The sequence below is a fragment of the Triplophysa rosa genome, linkage group LG19, assembly GCF_024868665.1.
Source record: "Triplophysa rosa linkage group LG19, Trosa_1v2, whole genome shotgun sequence".
Lineage (NCBI taxonomy): Eukaryota > Metazoa > Chordata > Actinopteri > Cypriniformes > Nemacheilidae > Triplophysa > Triplophysa rosa.
In genome coordinates this window covers 19630208-19654363 of record NC_079908.1, presented here as the reverse complement: position 1 = coordinate 19654363, position 24156 = coordinate 19630208, and the positions used below count along the sequence as shown (strand labels likewise).

At 38.6% G+C, this 24156-nt stretch overlaps 1 protein-coding gene across 1 annotated transcript in view; it reads left to right on the top strand.

The window, feature by feature from the left end:
• The window catches only part of slc4a4b (solute carrier family 4 member 4b), a 37431-nt gene extending 13725 nt beyond the window's left edge, over nt 1-23706 (top strand). The window contains 23 exon segments of the mRNA XM_057360062.1: nt 1776-1936; nt 3160-3339; nt 4491-4567; nt 8732-8889; nt 8975-9062; nt 9161-9315; nt 9436-9555; nt 10657-10831; nt 11807-11940; nt 12994-13262; nt 13431-13489; nt 13643-13831; nt 14389-14502; nt 15807-15968; nt 16158-16336; nt 18553-18625; nt 19485-19553; nt 19905-20012; nt 20099-20164; nt 20238-20399; nt 20485-20578; nt 21602-21672; nt 21814-23706. Coding sequence (XP_057216045.1) covers nt 1776-1936; nt 3160-3339; nt 4491-4567; nt 8732-8889; nt 8975-9062; nt 9161-9315; nt 9436-9555; nt 10657-10831; nt 11807-11940; nt 12994-13262; nt 13431-13489; nt 13643-13831; nt 14389-14502; nt 15807-15968; nt 16158-16336; nt 18553-18625; nt 19485-19553; nt 19905-20012; nt 20099-20164; nt 20238-20399; nt 20485-20578; nt 21602-21636 — 2827 coding nt within the window. The 3' untranslated portion in view covers nt 21637-21672; nt 21814-23706.
• The last annotated feature ends 450 nt before the right edge of the window (nt 23707-24156 follow it).

Genomic DNA, 24156 nt, shown 5'->3' with positions numbered 1-24156 from the left:
TAAGGACAGGACTCCATTTAGTTTTATAAAATGACGTAGTTACTATATATACTAACACGCAGTGTTTATATCCTTCCTGTCCCAGATGTAAATTGTGTATTAAGAGATTTTCCTTTCATTGGAGCAATTCATCCTTGGAATACCATCAAAATGTAAAACCTGTTTTGCGGCTTTTGCAGTCACCTAGGCATCTGCTGTTACTACAGGCAACACGCCTGACCAAACCACACGACATGCTAAATGGATTTCTGTGGGCTGTAGACCAGCGATACGCTTGTTCGACGATATGAATGTAAAACAAACCAGACATTGACTTCTGCACCACTTATTATGAAGTCTTTATTGTAGCGTCTTCAATCATGTCCCAGAGTTATCTTCAGCAAATATTAGCATATGATACGATCTATGTGACGATTGTTTGTGGTTATTTTTAATAATCCAGGACATTTATACCAGGGCCGCATGATATTGAAGGAAAATGTGATAAATTGCTAAATAATTCAATATGCTGTATTGCAATATGATCATGCTTAAGGTTTGTTAAATCAATTTAAATTACAAACTGCAAATTGGATTTTCAAGAAAAGCAGCACCAAAGAAGCATTGTCTCTCTGCTATCTGCACCAACCTAAACTTTAAAGCTTTAGTTTCTTGCATTCACTTGCGATTAGAGATGCACCGATACTAAATTTCTCCACAGATACCGATTATTCAGAGTGATATCTGCCGATACCGATTCTTGGGATTAGATTAATATTTCTTTACTTTCTGAATGTTATTATTTAATGTGATGTCTATTAATATTGAACATCAAACTGGCGATGTTTCTTAACATTTTCTATATACAGAGCACACATTTATTGCATTTTTCTGTCCTCTCTCGGTGTAAAAAAGGCTTTTATTATGACCAATTATTGGCCGATATATCAGTGCATCTCTACTTGCGATATGCATATTTGTGATATTCCTCTAATTACGATATATCTTAGAGCTTTTATTTTTGTACCAAAAGTTTTTGAGTTTATATTGTTATATATCGGTTTATATAATTTGATATAGTTTCAAATCCTTTACTGTTTTTGTGAAAGAATTTCTAAACCGGATGGATCATGTTGAAATGAATTCACTTGCTAACAGAAGAGCCATTCACATGCGGTGTGTGCACATGTGCGTTCTCATGGGTCTCTGGGTTCACCTGTGTCTCAGGTAACATATCAAAGCGGCGGTATGTGTGTATGTCTGTGAGTATGTATCACTTTTATCTCGGATATCATACCCACGCTTTGCTAAATTCAACTCAACGTATGTGTGTGTGTGTGTGTGTGTGTGTGTGTGTGTGTGTGTGTGTGGAGGTCAGGTATAACTTTTCTAAGACAGATACCCGTTTGGAGAGACACGGGTAAGCCGATAATAGGCCAAGCAGAGGTTTAAGAAGCTTAACTGAATGATTTTGATTCCTCTTATTTTACAATTAAAAGCTTTTTGTTAGCAGGCAGAAAGTCGCTTGTGTTACACGTCTGTCTGTGGTTTTGTGGATGTTTTGCTGTCTTCAGATCTTTCTATGAAAAAGTTTGAATGGTTTTCAAATAGCGTGTTTCAGCTCTCTGTGTCTATGCACATTAACAATAAACCCCTTGCAAATTAGCACGGTTACCTGTGCAAAAAACATGGTAATACCAGGGTACCTGTTCAAAATGCAGTGTTTTCAAACCCTGTTACCAAAGCCCGAAATAAATGTCAACGTCTTTACTGTAAGTGTTATGTGTGTGTTTCAGATGGTTAAAGTTTGAAGAGAAGGTAGAGAAGGGTGGTGAACGCTGGAGTAAACCTCACGTGGCCACACTCTCTCTGCACTCACTGTTCCAGCTGAAGAACTGCATCGAGAAGGGAGCCATCATGCTGGACATGGAGGCCAACTCGCTTCAGCAGATAGTTGGTAAAAACGCAATTCAGCATGACACTACTAAAAAAAATAAACGGTCTTTGAAGAACCCCCACACAAAAATATTCTGCTCTGTTTTAACCCGTGGTTAAGTCAAACAGCCTTTGTCCAGGTTCATTTAAAACAAAGGTTGGGTTGGTGTATGTTTTAACCAACCAAGAGTTGATACAACTCAGCTTTTTTATAGAGTTATAATTCAAGTCATTGAGTTTTGTGGGGTTTAGTCCACGTCGGTTACTTTTATGGTCATCTCTTCAGGTAACTGTACTTATAAAAGTTGACAGAATGAACTATTATCACAATATGCACATCTGTTTTTTCTTCTTCTGGGAAAACCGGGCCAAAATGTTGCATTGGTTTGTCTAAACACCTGTCTAAGAACAATAATCCTAAAGACCGAACTATATTTCATACGTTATATATTTATAGTAAGCATTCACATTTTAAATGCTTGAGCATGGCACTGATCAGATTTTGATGTTGTAGCGTTCGTCAGGCCCAAAAAAATTGAAAATAGTTGTGGACTGCTATTCTATGAAATTTAGAAACGTTTTTATAACTTTATAGTCAAGATAAGACTATCGTAGGAAAAATTGCTTCATAAATTTCTTTGTTCTGTTGAACACAAAAGAAGATATTAAAAGAAGATATTTTGAAGTATGTCAGAAAGCAAACAGTTCGGAGGCACCACCATTGTCATTTTTCCTACTATGGTCGTCAATGGTGGCCAAGAACTGTTTGGTTGCAAGCATTCTTCCAAATATCTCTCTTTATGTTCATCAAAACAAAAACAAAAAAATCATTTGGAACAACTCGAGGGTGAGTAAATGAGGACATCATTTTCTTATTTTTGGGTGAACTGTCCCTTTAACACCTACCTTCTGCCTTTAACTAACAATAGTAAGCAGCAGCTAATGTTGATGGCGGTGATGTAACTAAAGCTTTCTGGCTATTTTTAAGTAAGAGACGAGCCCTTTGACACGTCCTGTGTCCGATTCAGCAGCCAACACACCAACACAAGTAAAACACTAACCATTTGATTGTGTCTTTCACGGATGCTTTTTGATGAACTATAAATTCTTTGACCTAAAATGCTCTCGTGAAATCCGACTTCAAAACCCTTTTTGGCTCCTTTGGAACAATTCTTCCTGAGATTGAGAGACAGAATACAAGCACGAGAAGTTGATGGGACGGATCTCTCTGTCTCTCTCTTTCAGAAATGATCACAGACAGTCAGATTGAGAGCGGGCAGCTGAAGGCCGATCTGAAGGATATGGTCATGTACACGCTGTTACGAAAGCATCGGCACCAGACCAAGAAGTCCAACCTGCGTTCCCTGGCTGACATCGGCAAAAGCGTGTCCAGCGCGAGTCGACTGTTCAGCCATCAGGAGAATGGTAACACAACTATATCACTTTCCACATCTCTCCTCTGACTCTCACTTTCATCTCCTGCACTTATCTGCTCTCTCTCTCTCTCTCTCTCTCTCTCTCTCTGTGTCTCATGTCACATGAGCTTGCATTCTTACAAGTCATAGATTGTTTCTTTAACAGCCTTGTGGGTAAATTAAAAACTATTTTTACAGAAAATTTTTTGTAGAACAGTATTAGTAGCATGACAGCTACTATTTCCACATTTAGTAATACCGCTGCATTACTGTTATGTCACATTGTATTGTGCACTCAAAGCTTCTTCAACACTAGTTTTGTCTTCTCAAACATTGTTGTACAATAAAGTGTCCGTGTGGTGATGGCTGCTTTCATTGTGAAGCACAAAGTGAACCCCAAAGCGTCGCTGCGACTGCTGATGTTTTCCAGACCTGACGTTTTTCCTGCTCTAATCCTTGATTTTCTCTCTTCCCTGTTTCTCGGTCTTCCCACTTGTCTGACATGCATGCACTTTTGTTTCTGTCTCTTTCTTATTCTCTGTGTCTGTGTGTGAAGCGCGCAGTTCTCTCGATCACTCTGTGCCTTGCTTTACCAACTTTGAACCCGAAGAGCAAATGCAGATGCAGAGAAGCAACAGCATGGGACTTCTCTGTAAGTCTGTAACATTAAGACCTAAAATTAATTCCTAAGCCAGTCATGTATTTGTGAATTGATAACTATGTGAAACATGGAACGAATGCCCCGCCCCCTAAAGTCACACATTTAAGTTATGTTGGGCATGTCATATCCCCTCCCGAATCCACCCTGGCAAAAATGCAACATGTCCAGAAGATAATAACCAGACACCGCTTGTTAAATGATGCGCTGTTTGCACACTATTTGCTAGTCTAATAGATAGTATGCAGTATATACTGTATAGTATACAGTAACGTAGCATTTCAAACATAGGCACACATTGATTTAGTTGTTCTCCGTAATCATTTCTCATTTATCTTGACCCCTCAAACAGAGGAAAAGTTTCCATAGATGTCAGTGTAGATAGTGGCCTTCAGAAAGCACGCTGAGGCGATGGCAAAAACCTGAGCCATCATCATATTTTCCCTGCGTAAGGGTTTCGTGCTGATCAGTGTTTGACCTTTGACCCTGTATGACCTCTGCAGGTAGCCCAACCACTGCCCAACGTAACCTGACCTCCAACAGCCTCGGTGACCTCTCAGACAAACCCGAGAAAGATCAGGTACTGTGCAGTGGGTTTTTGTTCAGATGAATTCTGTTTTCAGTGCACATTTACACAACAAAAGCAGAAAAGTTTTTGCTTTATGTTTTTGAAGTGACAGACGACAATGCTGTCAAAACTATTCCTGCTCACATGAAGCCATAAAAATGACTTAAAGTGCTGTGTTATGCATGTCAGACCAGTAGTTGGTGATGTCACTTTTGAAAGAAACGCTGCGTACCAGTGTCGTAATGTCTCTGTATAAGCTTTCCCGTGAATTTATTTACTAAGCTGATGAAACCGGCGATTGCAGAAGCGTCATTTCATTTGGAAACCATGTCGCACTCTTCCACAGGCAGGGGATGGGCGGGGCTGTGTGTCCATCCTAAATGGTATTCGAAATAGAGTACTTTCCAAATCATAGTATGTTGAAGTGAGTATTCTCAAAGTACCTGGACGGTCTACTGTTTCCGGTTCAAATTCAAAGGGCAGATCCATTGACACTTAAAGGGACAGTTCGCCCAAAAATGAAAGTTCTGTCTTCATTTACTCTCCCTCAAGCAGTGGCGTGTCCACAGGGGTGGCACCGGGTGGAAGCTGCCACCCTGAAAATGAGCTTTGCCACCTCAGTTGTCAAACAATTTTTGGATTAGGTTTTTGGAGAGCGTTATTTTTGCTCAAAATCGCAAATTGCTAATATTCTGATAGAGACGCGTGTCTGTCGGCGTTTGAGCAGGCTGATCACAGGTTGATCTGTGAAGCGTGTGGAACGCGCACCACTGTTCCGATGCTTCTGACCCGCGGATTAACTGTAAAGTTTATCTGTCATAGAGAGAAAGACAGTTCTAAATGCGATCTCTTTCCTTCTCTCTACCTCGGCGAGTTCAGTATGAAAGTGCATTCTCGCATAGCCTATTTCTTTATATTAATTTATTTTAAATTAAAAAATTGCGTAAGGCAAAGTGTAAAGTTAAAGTACTAGTGTTGTAATTTGTGTGTAGTTAAAGTACACACAAATGACGCCACAAAGTGTATGTACTAGCTGTACAAGATAAAACTAACTAAAGTAAATAAAGTGTGCGCTGCTGGACAAGAAAGAGCCGCAGCAGTGCATGCTAGGAAGTGAAGACTATACATCTCTCAATCTGACCTCCAGAGATCCGTCTGGCATAAACAGCTTTACTTGACTGCACGTTTGTGTATATATTCATATTTATTCTTTATACATATAGTGTCTGTTTTTATACATATGATGTAGCCTGGAAAATAAATAATAATTTTCTATCAGGATTTTAGAACAGCTATGATCAGCAATTAACTAAGTAGTTAGGCCTATATCAAGTTTCTGCAGTTGTCTTTAAGAAACAACAATATAATATACTATATAATAGTTTGGATTGAATTGTGCTGGGAAACAGACTAGATAGTTTACTAGAGAGTTTTCAAGGCACTATTTTGTGACCTGAAACAATATGTACAAATCCTCTAAGGGGAGAATTCACCTTTTCCCTGAACAATTTATGTGAACACTATTTATTCCTTTACTATTGTAAGAAAGAAGTCATCATCATAATCATCACCTAAACCCTTAATGTATGCAAAAACAGGTCAAAGTTAAATAAAACTATTTTTTCAGAAATGCTAATCAGAAAAAATATCTGAGCCAGACTATAATAGGGATCAATTATCAGGAATCTATAATATTCCTAATCCTGACAATGCAACTGCGAAAATGAAGATTTATGTGTTTAGGTTGCCACCCCTCATTATGCTCTTGTCCCCCTTTGCCACCCCATGATCCCCACAATCCTGGACACACCCCTGCCCTCAAGTTGTTCCAAATCTGTGTACATTTCTTTGTTCTGATGAACACAGAGAAAGATATATGGAAGATTGCTTATAACCAAACAGTTCTTGCCCAACATTGATAGGAGAAATTTCTTTGTTGAACACAAAAGAAGATATCTTAAAGAATGTAGGAAAGCAAACAGTTCTGGGGCACTTTTGACCACCATTGTCATTTTTCCTGCTATGGTGGCCAAGAACTGTTTGGTTACAAGCGTTCTTCCAAATATCTTTCTCTGTGTGCATCGGAACAAAGAAATGTATACCGATTTGGAACAACTCTAGGGTGAGTATATGATGACAACATTTTGATGTTTGGGGGAACTGTGCCTTTAAACGGCCGATATTACCCAAAACTCACTGTGAGCAGGTGAAGTTTAGTGACACTTTATTAGATTTATAAAATTAAATAAAAGACGCTTCACTGAATTAATAAATGTAAGTTTACAGTAAACATTGCATAAGAAATAGTAAACGAATAAACACTTAAATGCAAAGAAGAAATGTATTTTGATGTTCGTGACAGTTAATGTTCACAATGTCGTCTAGGCAACAATGGCTAAAAATGATATACTTTTCCATAACAAAAACAGTACATACTTTTAGTGCATAGTATAAGAAGGTGAATGCGACGCAACATACAGTACGTGTCTTGAGCAGCACAGTGGGACATTTTTGTTTTGGTTGCCAAGTATGCTCGCATGGCTATAGATTGTTGTACTTGTAATATTTATGTAAATGACATCACCTTTTCCACAAATTAGCATTTTTGTAGTTTACACAGAGAGAAAATAACAGTATAGTTTTAAATCCATTCAATTTGAAACCCATTTTCAAAAGTTTGCATTTTCATGCCCTCAGAACTCTCATAGAATTTTTTTTGAGTTTTTATTTTTTGTTGAACAGCATCTGTGTAAACGCCCCCTTATTGTGCACAAGTCATCGCACATGGTCTCTAGTGTATCTCTAGTGTACTAAATAGGACGAAAAACATTTTCCACACGCAGCATGTGTTTGAATCCCTGACTCCTTCAAGCCCAAGGACAAAACATAGCTGCAGCGGCTTGCGTCAATATTTGTCGATTAAGTGTGGTTTGGAACTTTTCTGTGGCTGTGTGTTTTCTCACTGCTGTAATAATTATACAGATAACCTCGCAGACCACAAACATGACAGTTAAACATTACACACACAAGTCCTCTGTTGTGTGATACCGTCTGTGTGTGTTTCAGACTGTCATCGCTCACATTTATCACCAGTGAAGTGCTTTAAAAGTCAGACTGGCTGTGAACTTGTTTCTTTCCATGACATAGAAATCTTATCAGACTTTATTTTATTTCACTGTAATTTGATCACATAAAGACACTTATCACTTTTTTTGATAAGACGTTGCTCTGGTTTTACGGAACCGGTTTGATTAAATGGGAACGTTCTGCGTGGCGGTAACCTTTACCGTGTTTGATCTGTGAGTGAGTGTGTGTGCAAAGGGTAAACCCTAAGGTATGGGGACAAAATGTCCCCACAAAGATGGCAATATCCAAAATCCTTGTCCTTGTGGGGACATTTTTTGGTCCCCATGAGGAAACAAGCTTATAAATCATACAGAATAAACATTTGTGAAAATATAAAAGAGCAAACAGTTGTGTGTGATTGTTAGGAGTAGGGAATATGATATACAGTTTGTACAGTATAAAAACCATTGCGTCTATGGAATGTCCCCATAAAACATGGAAACCCAACACGTGTGTGCGTGTAGGTGTGTTTAGATGTGTGTGTGAGTGAGAGTGAGTGTGTGTGTGTGTTTGAAGAAAGACAGAAATATTGTGTGTGTGCGTGTTAGACAGAGAAAGACTTGAATATGCCACAGACATACAAAACACATTCTGTATTGTGTTAAATGTATGTAATTATGATTCGATTAAATTATGATTCTATTGTCAGTGTTGTTTATCCAAATGATCCACAAATCGAAATTTCTTGAAATGTATGTTGGAATATATGTTGAAAGTTTTCGGATATAGATGACCCTAAAGGGACAGTTCACCCAGAAATAACATTTCTGTCATCATTTCTTCACTCTTAAGTTATTGAAAACCTGCATGTGACTCTTTCTTCTGTGAAACACAAAAGAAGATATTTTGCGAAATGTGATTCCGTGTCCATACAGTGGAAGTCAATGGGGGCCAGTGTTGTTTGGTCACCAACATTCTTCAAAATATCTTCTTTCGTGTTCCGCAGAAGTAAGTCGTACAGATTTGAAGTGTGACGACATTTTCAGAACTTATATTCACAAACCAATAGATTCTTTCAATTCACCATCCTTGTTTATCTTTTATCTGTAGTTGAACAATAAGTTCATGAAGAAAATCCCTCAGGACGCAGAAGCATCGAACGTGCTGGTCGGCGAGGTGGATTTTCTGGACGCTCCCTTCATAGCATTCGTACGTCTTCAGCAGGCGCTCATGTTAGGAGGTCTCACTGAGGTTCCCGTTCCCACACGGTACCTAATGGCAACACCACAACCATCACGACCATAATACACCTGTTGCTATAGTAACGAGTATGTTTTTTTTTTCATTTTTTAGATTTCTTTTTGTTCTGCTGGGGCCTAAAGGAAAGGCCAAATCGTACCGTGAGATCGGCCGGGCCATTGCCACGCTCATGTCTGATGAGGTGTGTGTGTGTGTGTGTGTGTGTGTGTGCGCCAAAGCTGTGTGTTCCTATATTTCTGATCTGTTCTCTCATCGCTCTGTGATTTCCATCTTCTGCAGGTGTTTCACGATATAGCTTACAAAGCTAAGGATCGAGGGGACCTGCTGGCAGGCATAGACGAGTTTTTGGATGAAGTGATCGTTCTGCCTCCGGGAGAATGGGATCCGGATATCAGGATCGAACCTCCTAAATCTGTTCCGTCTGCGGACAAGCGGTATTTAATCACTGACCTTATAGCGCATCATCTTTAATTCAATGAACTACATGACATTTGATCGAGCGATGGAAATAATAGAGTTATAACAGCAATGTGATTGTCTGTGTGCGTGTGCAGTAAGAACATTCTTGCGAGCGGATGGGACGGTTTGCAGATGAACGGAGGGACGCCACACAGCGGGGGGGACGGGGACGGCGGGGGTCACGCAGTGGGCGAAGAACTCAAACTGACTGGAAAGTGAGTATTGACAGATGCATGGTTAAACGGACACAGTGAGGTGATGTAGAACATGAGATGACGTCAGACCATAATGGTTGACAGATGCTGCAACAGATTGAGACATAAGTTTAAGTCTAGATATTTTCAAATTCTCTAATACAACAACAATTTAACATATTTCAGCTCCAGTTTGCTATAGTTTATATTCTGGTGTTTATATATTTAAAATAATTTAAAGCTTTTTCCTTACCAAATGAAGTGTACTTAAAATAAATTTTGTTAAGTTAGTTTTGTAGTAAGTACTAGTACTAGTACACTTGTAAGTACTACTTAAGGCTAAATTGTATAAAAGTGTGCTTTTAAATGAGTGGTGGTCAGTGTTGGGTGTAACTAGTTACTAAGTAATTAGTTACTGTAATTTAATTACTTTTCCCTTAAAAAAGTAAAGTAAGGGATTACTCTTATTTGTTCTGTAATTTAATTACAGTTACTTCTGATGTAACTGAATTAAATACTGTGTAATGTATACAATAGTGGAATTGACATTAAAATTCAAAATCTAACTTTAAAATGCATGCATTCATGTATCTTTCTCACATTTGCTATACAAGTCAGTTAATAATTGTACTTGATGTAGTTTTATATGATTTATTTGAATGAAGAGTTGTTTTATGTCTATCCTTGACTCACTTAACTAATCAAGGTTGATATAAGATATAGAAAGTAATTTGTACAGTAATCTAATTACACTATTGAATATGTAATTAGTAACTAGTAATTAATTACTTTTTCAGAGTAACTTACCCAACACTGGTGGTGGTGTAGTTTTATTTACCAACACATTTCACTTTACTGTAAACAAAAAAGATCATTTTAATTTTAGGTTTTACATTTTTGGTTTATTTACATATTTTAGCCTTTATTTTTTACATTATATTATTATATTGCTTTACTTTACTTTATTTCACTTGTTTACCGTATCAGCAGTATTTATTTATTAACTATATAAAGACAGATATATAGATATGCGGGTATAAAAATAATACACAAAGGAGACAAAAAGGCACACTTGAATAAACATTTTTTGTAAGGGTTAAGGTATTTTTCTGTTTTCCTCAGGTTCTGTGGTGGTCTCATTCTGGACGTCAAAAGAAAACTTCCATTTTTCGCCAGTGACTTTTACGACGCCCTGCACATTCAGTCTCTGTCGACCATCTTGTTTATTTACCTGGGCACCGTAACTAACGCCATCACCTTTGGAGGGCTGCTGGGAGATGCTACGGAGAACATGCAGGTAAGACAGTTCACTCAAGCAATCAATCATGTGAACACAGTGTGTTTTCTACCAAAATGGTGTCAGACAGTGTGGCTTAGCAACTTATTTTGGAGTTCCTGTAGATACAATTTGGCTGACATTGTATTCACACGTCTAGGAATTTAAAAACTACATCTAACTATGTGTGTGTGTGTCTCTCTCATCCCTGTTGATTCCTTATGGACAAATGGAAAGGATCGTCCCCCAAACGCCATGCCAGTTGTTGTTAGCCAGTGACAGGTGCTGGTGGGTGAGGGACGCGCTCAATCTACAGAGCATTTGATTGGACAAAAATCTGTGTGGTGCGAGATGAGTCATCAAAAGTTAGATTTAGATCCGTTAGAATTTGATCAGTGCAGTACTGAGAAAAGAAGGAATAAGGTTTTTCTTCAAATGAGTATATGTGTATATATAGTCATAGGTTTGTGCAGACACATGCAGTGACTGCGGTGTTTGCGTTTATATTTAGCAGTTCATTTATAGGGCGCAGGCTAAGGAGGATGAGCTCAAAATAACCTCGGATTACACACGCAGATATCACATCGCACAAGTGCACTTCTGTAAAATCCCTCCGCAGGGAATCCCTTCTGTGACCTTTGCCCTCACCTTTGAAACCCGGCTCAGATATTTCAAAGGTTTCGATTATTATAAAACAATAATAAAGAACGAAGTATGTGTGGGGGTTTGGTTTTAAATATATTGCTTTAGCAAGCACCACAAAGAGACAACTGCAGTTGTTTGTGTTGGAAACAGCCGTTTGTCTGAATAAGCAGTTTTACATCTGGTGTGTTGTCAAAAAGCAGCTGACGTCACACAAATCTGATAGAGATCCAGTTTTAATGAGTTTACTCAGACAAGCATTTAAATGGATTACTTTGGTTTTCTTTTTACACCGTAGTCACGCCTTTGGCTTTTTGTAAATCTTTGTAAGTCTCTCTCTCTCTTGCTCTGCAGGGTGTGTTGGAGAGTTTTCTCGGTACGGCGTTAGCTGGTGCTGTCTTCTGTATGTTCGCCGGTCAACCTCTCACCATCCTCAGTAGTACTGGACCCGTCCTGGTCTTTGAACGTCTGCTGTTCAACTTTAGCAAGTGCGTATCACCAAACACATCACACAAACATACACAATAATGCAACACATTACTTTATTCAACAAATTCATTAAAGGGATTGTTCACCCCCCAAAAAAATCTGTCATCATTTACTCGTCCTGGAGTTGATTCAGATCTATATTAATGTCTTTGTTCTGATGAACACAGAGAGAGATATTTGGAAGAATGCGTGTAACCACACAGTTCATGGCCACCATTGACTACCATAGTGGGTAAAATGAGAAAAGTGGTCAATAGTGCCCCAGAACGGTTTGCTTTCCTACATTCATCAAAATATCTTCTTTTGTGCTCATCAAGCGAATTTATACAGATATGGAACAACTCGAGAGTGAGTATATGAAGACAGCATTTTAAATGTTTTGGTGAACTATCCCTTTAAGGGTAAATGAGTAAATATGACAACATTTTTCTTTTTAGCTCACCCGTCCCTTTAGATGAAGATCTAGAGATCATGTATTTTAGCACGACTGGAACCGCTGTTGTGACCAATCAGCATCTGAAGCTTAAATGATCACTTTTATGAAGGTCTAGGATTTCAGGACATTGGCATGGATTTTTTTTCTCTCAATATGTCACATTTCACTAAAACAAAACAAGCAACATTGCTTTGAAATTCTTCGGTTGCGTGTCACTTGAGGCACAAAACGTTCCGAGTTCCGAGAACGCATCTCATTGTTTTCTGTCCAGTCACGCTGTCTGTGTGTTTGTGTGTGTGAAATACATTTCTCTCTCTCTCTCTCTCTCTCTCTCTCTCTCTCTCGCTCAGGTTTCACCTTTCTCTGTTTATGTTCCATTATGAATAATTGAGTCAGATTTCATGTCTGTGTCTGCTAGACTCTTATCAGTTCAGCTGAGGGTTTCCACCCACATTGCTGTGACATAATTGCAGGATCATCATATAGACAAGCATATATCTGACCAAACGTTTCATTAAGTTATGTCATTTGTTTATTCCAGTTTTGTTTCATTCACCTGATCTGTGATTGGCTGGTGGTCCATGCGTCTCTCATGTTTCTATTTTGAATGGTTCAGGGATAATGAGTTTGACTATCTGGAGTTCCGGCTGTGGATCGGTTTGTGGTCGGCGTTCATGTGTCTGCTTCTGGTCGCCACAGACGCCAGTTTCTTGATTCAGTATTTCACCCGCTTCACAGAGGAAGGATTCTCTGCTCTCATCAGCTTCATCTTCATCTATGACGCTTTCAAGAAGATGCTCAAACTGGCAGATCACCATCACATCAACTCAGACTTTGACATGAATCTTGTCACGCAGTAAGGATGCCACTGTACCCCTCCGGACGGTAAGACATTTCTCAAAATATCTTCTTTTATGTTGTACTGAAGAAAGACTCAGATACCAGTTTTGAACCACTTCAGGGTGAATAAATAATGACAGAATTTTTATTTTGAAGTTGAATTGTTCTTTCTCACGAAACATTTTTCTTATAGTGTATGTTCTTCTTTCAAAGGCAACAGTTCTGCACTTTACATGGACAAAATCGAAGCTCTGATGAACAGCACCGGGCAGGTAAAAACTCTGTGTGTTTCTACTTTGAGATACCCACAATGCACCTGTACCCTCAGATTTGTTATGATCAACCATTTATTGCCTAGTTACTGCACAAACACATGATGAAACGTGATTAATACGAATTAAAATACTACATCTGTGTCTGCGCAGCAGCACATGAACGCGACGTGGGCATCGCTGACACGCACTGAGTGTTTGGAGTGGGGCGGACAGCTGATTGGTCCGGCATGTGACTACGTGCCCGACATCACGCTGATGTCATTCATCCTGTTCTTCGGCACATACACCTGCTCCATGGGTTTGAAGAAGTTCAAAACCAGCAGATTTTTCCCAACTACGGTATACACGCGCACGCGTCAACATCACACATTAATCAGGTTTTATCATCCTCAGGAGGATGTTTTATCCTCGCAGGAAAAACACAACCTGCCCAAACACGCACATCAAGCTGCGATCTGAAAGTCATTTGCTTTCGAATGAAACTGCTCTTTTGGTTTGGCAGCTCTAATGGAAAATAGTTCACACTGATCCTATCAAAAATGTTTAGCGTATTATCTGCACTCATTAAAAAATTGTAAATCGCCATTAATCTCCATCAATTGGAGTTTGAGATTATGTTTTTACTGTCTGTTCTGGTATTTGTAGTGTTTCTAGAAAGTGATCCGTGTCCGTGACTTCAAAGTGCGACACGCTATACTTCATCTGGTCTTTTAAAACACAACATTGTCCAAAATATTTGTAATTGTTGTTGAAATTGACGTTATTTATTTGTGTTCTTATTGTTCACAGTTTATTTATGACGCAGTAATATTCAAGTTTTTTCTTTATAATCTTTTTTCAATCAAAACGTAACTTTGCATCGCTTTTGAATGACTTCACTTGTTACATTTTTGCAGGTTCGCAAACTAATCAGTGATTTCGCCATTGTTCTGGCCATTCTGATCTTCTGCGGTGTGGACGTACTGGTCGGTGTGGATACACCCAAATTATTAGTGCCAAGTGAATTCAAGGTGTGTGTGTGTGTGTGGTAAATGGATTTAATCTCTTTGTGAGGTCCCATCTTTGTTACGGTAATCCCTTAATAGTATCATATTATACCTCAAAAGCACTCATTGAAGTATTTAACACTGTAAACCTCAGAGCACAGCCAAAAGAAAACTTTTGATCTTTCTGAGATTAGGAGATTTGATGGAGTGCTTAGTTGTGTTTTAAGTATCAACTGCGTTTCAGATGTTTCTCTAAAAATTGCTTAAGAGAAAAAAAAACTGAAACTTGAAACAGAAGTGCTATGGTTGAAACACATGAAGAGTAAGGCGGTGTAAAATTAATGTAGATTGTAGAGGTAAAATAATATGGATTTGGGTCAATTTGATGAGAAATGTTCATATGAGATCTTTAATAATATTGACTTTTGATTGCAGACTTGACAAATCTGAGCTCAGTTTGTGACATTGTTGAGATCTCTTATGAAACTCTAATGACAGAGACATCTGTGCCTCTCTCTCAGGAGAAATATCTGAGATGCATGAGACTGTCACGGTTTGCAGACAGAACCCAGACGCAGGCAGCAGTTACGGGGTTAACAGAAAATGTTTATTAAAATGTGAAACAAAAACCCACGATGGGGGAACAAACACGATAACAAAAGACTTGAAAAAGGCAAACAAAAACTTCCCACTAGGGGGCAAAACAAGAACTAAAGTAAGAATAAACAAAACTCACTCTAAGGGGTGGGGCGGGGCAAGGCAAGACTGGACAGGGACTAACACGAATATGGTACAAAGAAGGAACCGACAAGGGACAAACAGAAACTGGGGCTACAAATAGGGAACACTAACAAGGGAGGTTAAAAAGGGGCAGGTGAGGAGAATCAACCACTAACGGGAAGATTACACGGGGCAGGTGAGGGGAATGAAACACTAAAGGGAAGATGATAGGAGAAAAGGGGGTGGGGCCAAAGCACAAGACAAGAAGACACGTGGCGCAATGTCATAACAAATCGCCACATGTCTCCACACAAGACATAACACACACAAGACATGGTACTGTCATGACCCTGTCCACAAAACTAGAAATTTCAAGACAAGGAGGACAGGACCATGACAGAGACTTAATCAAATGTTTCTATTTGCCCTTTATTGAGTTATCAAAGAGATCTCATCCATGATCTTTCTTTTTCTGCTTGTTTCATTGAAGAAAAATCTTAATTGACTCGCACTTAATCTGATGTTATGCATTTATAATATTTTATAATATTTTCCAAATCTCATGTTGTCATATTGATTATGTACTGTATGTCTTTTTGTGGTAACAGCCGACGAGTCCAAACCGCGGTTGGTTTGTTCCACCGTTCGGAGGAAACCCCTGGTGGGTGTACCTGGCGGCCAGTTTACCTGCTCTCCTGGTCACCATCCTCATCTTCATGGACCAACAGATCACAGCCGTCATTGTCAACCGCAAGGAACACAAACTCAAGGTTCAAGCAGCTGAGCCGATGTCAAACCGTTACACAAATTCCAGTGACAATCGTGTCCAAGCCGCGGTCGGATTACAGCATTACCGGCTGCACGCATGACACTATAACTGTCCTGGAATTAGATTTACTCACACACACATATACTCACGAACTATACTAACTTGTGTTGTTATTTTATCCTGAGCGCAGAAGGGGGCCGGGTACCACTTGGATTTGTTGTGGGTGTCTATTCTCATGATCTTGTGCTCGTTCATGGGATTGCCCTGGTACGTGGCGGCCACCGTCATCTCCATTGCCCACATAGACTCGCTCAAGATGGAAACTAAGACATCGGCGCCCGGGGAACAGCCCAAATTCCTGGGAGTTAGGTGAGAACAAACTATAATCAAAATATAATGTCGGCTTGAGCTATAGTTGTTGAGTCACACTTTTTTGTTTGATGCATTTCATGATAATTTGCACTAAAACAAAGTTAGCATGAGACATATTGAGTGGCTCCTCCCCCATTCGAAACCAGTAGTGTCACAGAAGATGAAGTGCAGAATGATGTCATAAAAATTGTTAAACTGTATTTGTAATGTACATGTGATGGTTTGTTAAATATGGCTCCTACAGTATTGGTATAAGTTAGAAACTTTAAGTTTTTTTCTAAATGCAATATTTTTAATGTTAAAGCACAGACACCTTCAACGTTTCTCACGTTATCACAGTTTATTCACTATAGTTTAGAAAATGGCATTAAAATATGACAAGAACTCAGAGTTAAACTGTGTCAGAACAAATTAATCTTTATAATGTCAGATAACTTTGACAGAAAGGTACGTAATGGTTTAGGTTGAATAGCTGTCAGCTGTTGAATTTAAGTACACAATTAGATAATATCAATTTAGGGCAACCAGTTACCAAGCAATGCTTAATTTTGTTCAGTCTGTGATGTAAAAAAGTCGCATTAGCAATTACTGAGAAAAAACACTTAAAGGTGCAGTGAACTGGCCGTTTTTTTATTGTTTTATACTATTGTCTGATGTATACTTATGACATTAAAATGGTTATTACATTAAAAAACATCAAAATCATTAAGTAATAGGCTATTTTCTACACTGGTTTTGAGGCCGGCTGGAGAAACGCTCAGTTTTTAAGGGCGGGCCGCATAGAAGACTTGGAAGTAAAAGCCCACTGCTATGATTGGATAGCAGCTTGCGTAGTTGACTTAGTTGGAGCCTTCTGTGAATTTGGTTAGACACGTAACGTTACGTAACTTGATTTTACTCAAATTTACGGACTTATTTCCGGGATGTGATGGCAAGGCTTTGCGTATGTTTTGTATAGCCTATAGTTGTATGGTGTTTAGTGATATATGACCGTACATCAGACACAAGATCATCGAGATCGCGGGTCTCAAGTGTTATAGTTTTCATGATAAATAAACAAACGGTAGACTCCCGGCCAAAACAACAGTGTTGGCAGATATGGATATGACCCGGCACCAGAAATAATATCAAAACACTTCAAAACAGCCTCCATTATTCGCAAACGGTGGATAAAACCTTGAAAAATGATATATGAGCCCGCCCAATCACAGAGATGCCGATTACAATTATTACAAATGACTAGAGCTCCCCAGGTAATACTATCAGCGCATATCAAGCGATCTCTAACGAAGCAATAGTGACGCATAGTACAAATATGTTTTTCTCACATAAGATTGCTGCGCCATTCCTATCGGATCCAATATTGACGGCACAGCACTGCTTTTTCATTTTAGTCTCTCCGCAAAGACTTGTTCAAGGAATCCGCGTTGAAATGAAGCGAACAAACGCTCAATGTTTTCCCCACGTGAGCTGGAACGTCTTTAAAAATGAACTTCAACCACGCATTCCTACTGTGGGAATCCGAAGGAAGGTTATGCAGCGACAGTGTTCTTCCACAACCAGGCACTGCACAATATTTTGCGATCTTTAACGGCATGATGCTTACACTCACTCTATCTGGTTCCGTGCAGCTTGTGGGCGGGGCTAGAGAAGTAGGCGTTGATATTCTTCTGTGGAGGCGGCGTTCAACCTAGATAGGTGCATTCCAGGACCTGCCGTTCGCTGAGCCTCGTGTCAATAACAGTTGTTTTTTCAGTAACAAGAGTGTTTTCAGGTCTGACACTTACAGGATGTTCGCTTGAATAAGATTCCCTCTTATATAACAAAAGCTCGGGTTAAAATTGCGCTCCTAGTTCACTGCACCTTTAAGTAAAAAAAGGTAAGGTCAAAGTGTCTGAATAATTTTGGTCCCAAATTTGTATCAATTTTACTGGTAGTCCACTGTATGAAGAATTTTTGTCTATAATATTTTGCTATCCTCGCTTACATTAATGAACTATAATGTCCTGCACCCATTAGTAAAAGCAATATATCTAGTGTCTGCAAACATAAACAGATTCAAACATAATCACAGTAAAAAAACAGCCGTTTTGATTTTATGGAGACTTTTAATGGGCGCTCTGAAGATTTTCTATGTACTGAAAGTCCTAATCAAAGAATATTCGTTGTTTTGTTGTTGCTAAGAGAAAAAAAAAGATTTCTGTCTCTTGTAGGGAGCAGAGAGTCACAGGAACATTTGTGTTTATTCTGACGGGTCTGTCTGTCTTTATGGCACCTGTTCTGAAGGTTTGTACATTATATATATATATATTTCTCATACACATTCATTCAACCCCACTGTTTAACTCCGTGCCCTTGGTGGAATGACCAAGAGAAATAGTGAATAGCGCAGAATTTTCATCAATTCAAGCTCTTCTAGACTGAATGAAATATAAACTCCTCCTTTTATCTAGATCTAAATGACAAACTTTGCTAATCTTTTAGAAGATTTCCATATAATACAGATTTGTATTACCAAATCTCCTATTGTAATAAAAACTCCTATAAATGTGCAATAACCCTCCCCTACTATATTACTCTACTGCACTACCTCAGAGGATTTATATTTGTATATTATTGTGTGTGTATATATACCTTTGTTTATGTATGTAGGACTTAGCTGTTCTGACATTCAACTGTATATATTTTATTTCTATAACATTACAATCGTGAAGAGCTGCTAAACTGTATTTCATTGTTCCCTAAACAATGACAATAAAGCTCTATTCTATTCACTGTTTAACTTCAAATAGCATTGTTGAACTTTGCGTTATTGTGGTTTTTGTGGTTACAAGGATTTGACTTTTTTTAAAGAAGAAAAACTATGCTTATAGTTAAACCATGAATGGAAAAAGCTCTTGCATCAGAAGAGATATGGAGACTTTCTGTGTGAGGTTTTACGTAAAGCTTTCGGTCAATATAACAAATTCTGCTTCATTGTTTCATTGTGAACCGTTTGCCTTGATCGATTGTGGAGCGGATATGGGGTGTGTTTGGTTTGGAGGTGACTTTTGCCTTTCTGTAGTCTTTGATTTTGTGACTTACACTAATGCTTTTTGTGTTTAAAGACTGACGCTGGTAATCTTCTCCTATTGTGTGTCCACAGTTCATTCCTATGCCTGTCCTGTATGGTGTGTTTCTCTATATGGGCGTGGCCTCTCTCAATGGTGTGCAGGTGAGTTCATGCGTCTTACGGAGGGCCGTGTTACCCGTTGGCAGAAAAAAAGTAATCCTGCTGAGAGCCGGATCTCCGGCGGAGCCTGGGAACCCGTCGGATTCCAGAACTTGATATGAGTTTGGAATTGCGGTGAATGTTAATACAATTCGACGCAAACCTCGAACATTTCAGGACGGCGACTTGAGGCGTGTGTTCTGTTTGCGGTGTTTCCGAAAGCATACGTCGCTATCTATAGAATTAAACCACCATCATTTGCTCTTCATTGATGTCTAGGAGACATAACAAATCTGTTTTTTAAATCGGTCCACTATAAATAGACTCGCTGACATTTTGTGCGTGTTTGTGTAGTTTATGGATCGTCTGCAGCTGTTGCTGATGCCGGCCAAACACCAGCCAGATCTGATCTACCTGAGACACGTCCCTCTCCGACGCGTTCACCTCTTCACCTTCATACAGGTGTGTGTGGTCACATGATCACGTGCGCGGCGTTAGCGCTGTACGTGTCACATGATTCATCATAAACGTGTGTATGTTGTGCGCAGGTGTTGTGTCTGGCTCTCCTGTGGGTGCTGAAGTCTACAGTAGCCGCCATCATATTTCCTGTCATGGTGAGGATGTTTTTTCCTCTTGAGAGCTCACACGCCAAACCTGCGCGATTCTGATATCCGTGTGCGTGTTTAGATCCTTGCGTTGGTGGCCGTGAGGAAGGCCATGGATTACTTGTTCTCCCAGCACGATCTCGGTTACCTGGATGACGTCATGCCCGAGAAAGACAAGAAGAAGAAGGAGGATGAGAAAAAGAAGAAGAAAAAGAAAGGATCTATCGACAGCGAGATGAACGACGTGAGTCGGCTGTCGTTTGTTTCGCATGTGCTGTTCGAAAGATAATAGTGAAGCTCTAGTGGTAAGAATGTCCTTGCGTTTACAGTCGGATTGTCCAGCCATTGAGAATGTTCCCAGTATAAAGATCTCCATGGAGACCATGAAACAAGAGCCGATGCTGGGGGAGAAGCCCTCAGACAGTGAGTAAACATGGCCGAGTTGCTCTCAAACTCATCGCAGGGCTCTCCTCCGTCACTGTCCTGTTACTAACAACCTGAAAACCTTGCTTTTTCGATCTAGAAAACACCACTTGCACTGGTTTTCTCTGGCGTTCGTGGTTTTGGTAGTTTTCTGTTTTTTTGTGGATCAATAATCTGTTTATAACATACAGTATATCCGATAATCAAACTGCAAATGCACGTTTAAGTCAACATGAATGCTTTGATCAAAATTTGATTTCTTAAAGGGACAGATCACACAAAAATAAAATTCCGTCATCATGTACTCACCCTTAGTCTATTCTTATTTTTTACTTGTACATATTTACACGCATAGCTTAACTCTCTATATCTTTATCTTATGTTTATTGTATTGTATTTCTTAAATTTTTATACCCATAGGCCCTTATTTAAATCATCTGTGTACGCCATTCTATTGTGTTAAGGTCTATATGTACAGATGTTGCTGATTCTGTGTTCTGGATGCTCCTGTCACCAAAACAAATTCCTTCTATGTGCAAACATACTTGGCAATAATAAAGCTCTTTCTGTTCTTTCTGTTCACTTATGTCATTCCGAAAACGACTTTCTTTCTTCTGCAGAACACAAAAGGAGATATTTTGAAGAACGTTTGTAACCAAAGAACATCGACTTCCATTGTATGAACCACTGAGACATTTCTCACAATATCTTCTTTCGTGTTCTGCAGTTCACAGGTTTCAAATTAAATGAGATATAAATGATGACAAAAATTGTATTTTAGGGTGAACTATCCCTTTAATACACGATGTTATTCATTATTTGTATTCATAAACCTTTATCACAAAAATGAATTTAAAGTTAAATAGTTGTTGACTTTAACTGTGGAGAGGTCCTAAACATCTCAGCATGTCTTGTTTTCTAACCGTAAACATATCAAATCTTTTTTCAGCTGCATCATTACACCGCTGAACATTCTGTTGATCTGCACTGTGTGTGATGACGTCTGCTTCTCTTTTATTCCAGGAAGTAAGTCCATGTCCTTCCTCACTCCCTACTGATGGAAAGCACTTCTTCTCTTCCAAGATTGTGTCAAGGTAAATCTGTGCGTGAGTGTAGTTTTTGTGCTCAACATATCAAATATAACATAACATGCATGTGTGTATGTGAAGGTGTGTGTTTTTGTGTGCAGGAACACGTCTAACCTCATTTTCTCTCTCTCTCTCCCTTTCTCCTAGTCAGAGTTTAAACCCTTTTGAGAAAACTGTGCCTCAGATTACAATCGATTTGGACCCTGAAAACAAGAAATTCTTCTGGAAAACTCCAGCATCGGAAACGTTCCTTTAAACATAAATCCAGCTTTATGCTCAGAGAAGGTTTTGTTATTCAGAGAAAAAATATACAAACGACATTTCAACACTACAACCAATAACTGCACAATCACACTCACTCTTTACCAAAGAGTTATTTTTATTTAATTATTTTTTACTCCACAGAACGTCTATATGTTGATGTTTTGGTAGCATTACTTAAAAATATATCTACTATATTTTTGCGTTATTAGTATTAGTTTTTGGTTGTGGGTCCAGACAGATAAGAATCCATTTCTGATGGATTAGCAACACTTTTTAAACTTTTATAACCAAGATATTTTATTAAACTCTTTTGTTTGACTATCAGAATGATGTCTTAATCATTCTTAACATAGAATCGAAATGTAAAAATGTAATTTGCCGTTTGAGTTTTCTTTTGGCCAAACAACTGCTCTTCATTGGCACAAGCACATTAGATCAAATAGTCAAAAAATATCAAAGAACAAATTTATATCTGACTTTTTTCTGTTCTTTTTAGCACCCTTGTTTTTTTAGAAGTGTTTAAAACTACATATAATTCGTCCACAATGGTGGGTATAACTTGGTCCCAATGAGGGAAGATGCAGTTCATTGAAAATTGTTCATCTTTCCTGCACTTAGCAAAACATTTGAGTTTAAAGACGTTGATGTTTCCTATAATGAGAAGCGTTCGATATGAATATTATCTTCTAGTTCTACCTCTTAACTGACCTTAGGTGCCAGGCACTCTGTGTTTGAGTGATGCATTTCTCAGTGCAGTATGTTACGGATCTTGATGTCGATGGTAAAATCGGTGTGATGCTGATTTAATGAGAAGAATGAGATAATCTTGATGAAATTCCTGTTTGCCCTGGCGTGAATTCCAGATCTGTTTCTTCGTTCACAAATGACCTTCACAACAGGGTGAACACTTGCAATGTGATTTCATTTCATGAAGCAGTTATCGCTTACAATGATTTTATGTGCGTTTTTTTTTTTAAGAAGTAATAATGTAGATAGAGATACTTTTTTTTACTGATATGAAACGTTGACAGGTGTGAGGACTCAATGATATTTAATGTGGAACATGGTTGCGCAATGTGACGGCAATGAGAAAACTTATCCTTTTTTTGGAAAAGAACATATACTGCCATTATGACTCCTGTTTAACACTGGTGTATGATTTCGACAACATACAGCTGGATCCAAAGGTCTGAGACCGCACGGAAAATGTATAAATACGATTTGAGATTTTGACATTGAAATAACAAATAGAGAGATTCAGTGTGAAAAACACTTCATGTTCATTCTTTTATCTGATAATACTCTCAGTTGTAACTCTCACAAATGGTATTAACTTGCAATATAGGAGTAGTTGAACTTGTGGTCTGAGACTTTTAGATGTCACTTCTGATCACTGAATGATCAACAATCATTAAAACTTGAATATAGAAACACAAGTGTTTGTACAAAGATTTGTTGTAGCACATCCTCTCTGATCAATGATGTCTTCCATGAGTTGTATTTCCTCTGATTGTATTAAATTGCCTGTATACGTTCTTGAAATATTTTACTTTTGAAGCGCAGGGGTGATTTTGTTGAATAGTTTTCAGAAATCGAGATGTTTTTTTAATCTGTTAAGTATTTATTATCCTCCTCTCTCGTCTGGAGACTGTTTTATTCTCTCTTATTATGAAGGTGATGCTACAGCCAATAATGAGATTAACAGTTGATGGCTGTTCTGTAAAAGGGAATCAATCACATGTGACCTTCTGACATGCAAATTAAAGCAATTATTAAAACTGATTCGTCTGATGGTGTTAAAGCATTAAAATGAGCCTTCACGTCACACTACACATATCAACATAATGAGACTTTATCATATATAAACATTTCAGCAGCATAAACATGCAGATAGATGTTGCACGCATGCATTTTGTAAGGGGTCTAACATATGGAATTAGTCTGCTAGTGTGTTTTAAATATATATTTTATACATAAAACATACACATTAAGGCATACTAATCGAGATTTGAACAAGCTCTTAACCCCAAATATTAAGGTTTTATGTGTGCAACTTGGTCATGAATGATAACTCCAGTCCTGTGGCATGTGCCATAACCTTTTCCAAGAAGGCATTCATAATAACTGTTTAGGTCAAAATAATCCTTACTAAATAGTAATGTGCTGTAGGCCCATAAAGTCACGGTCCTGCAGGATAAAGAGGATGCGTAACAGAATCTTACATGA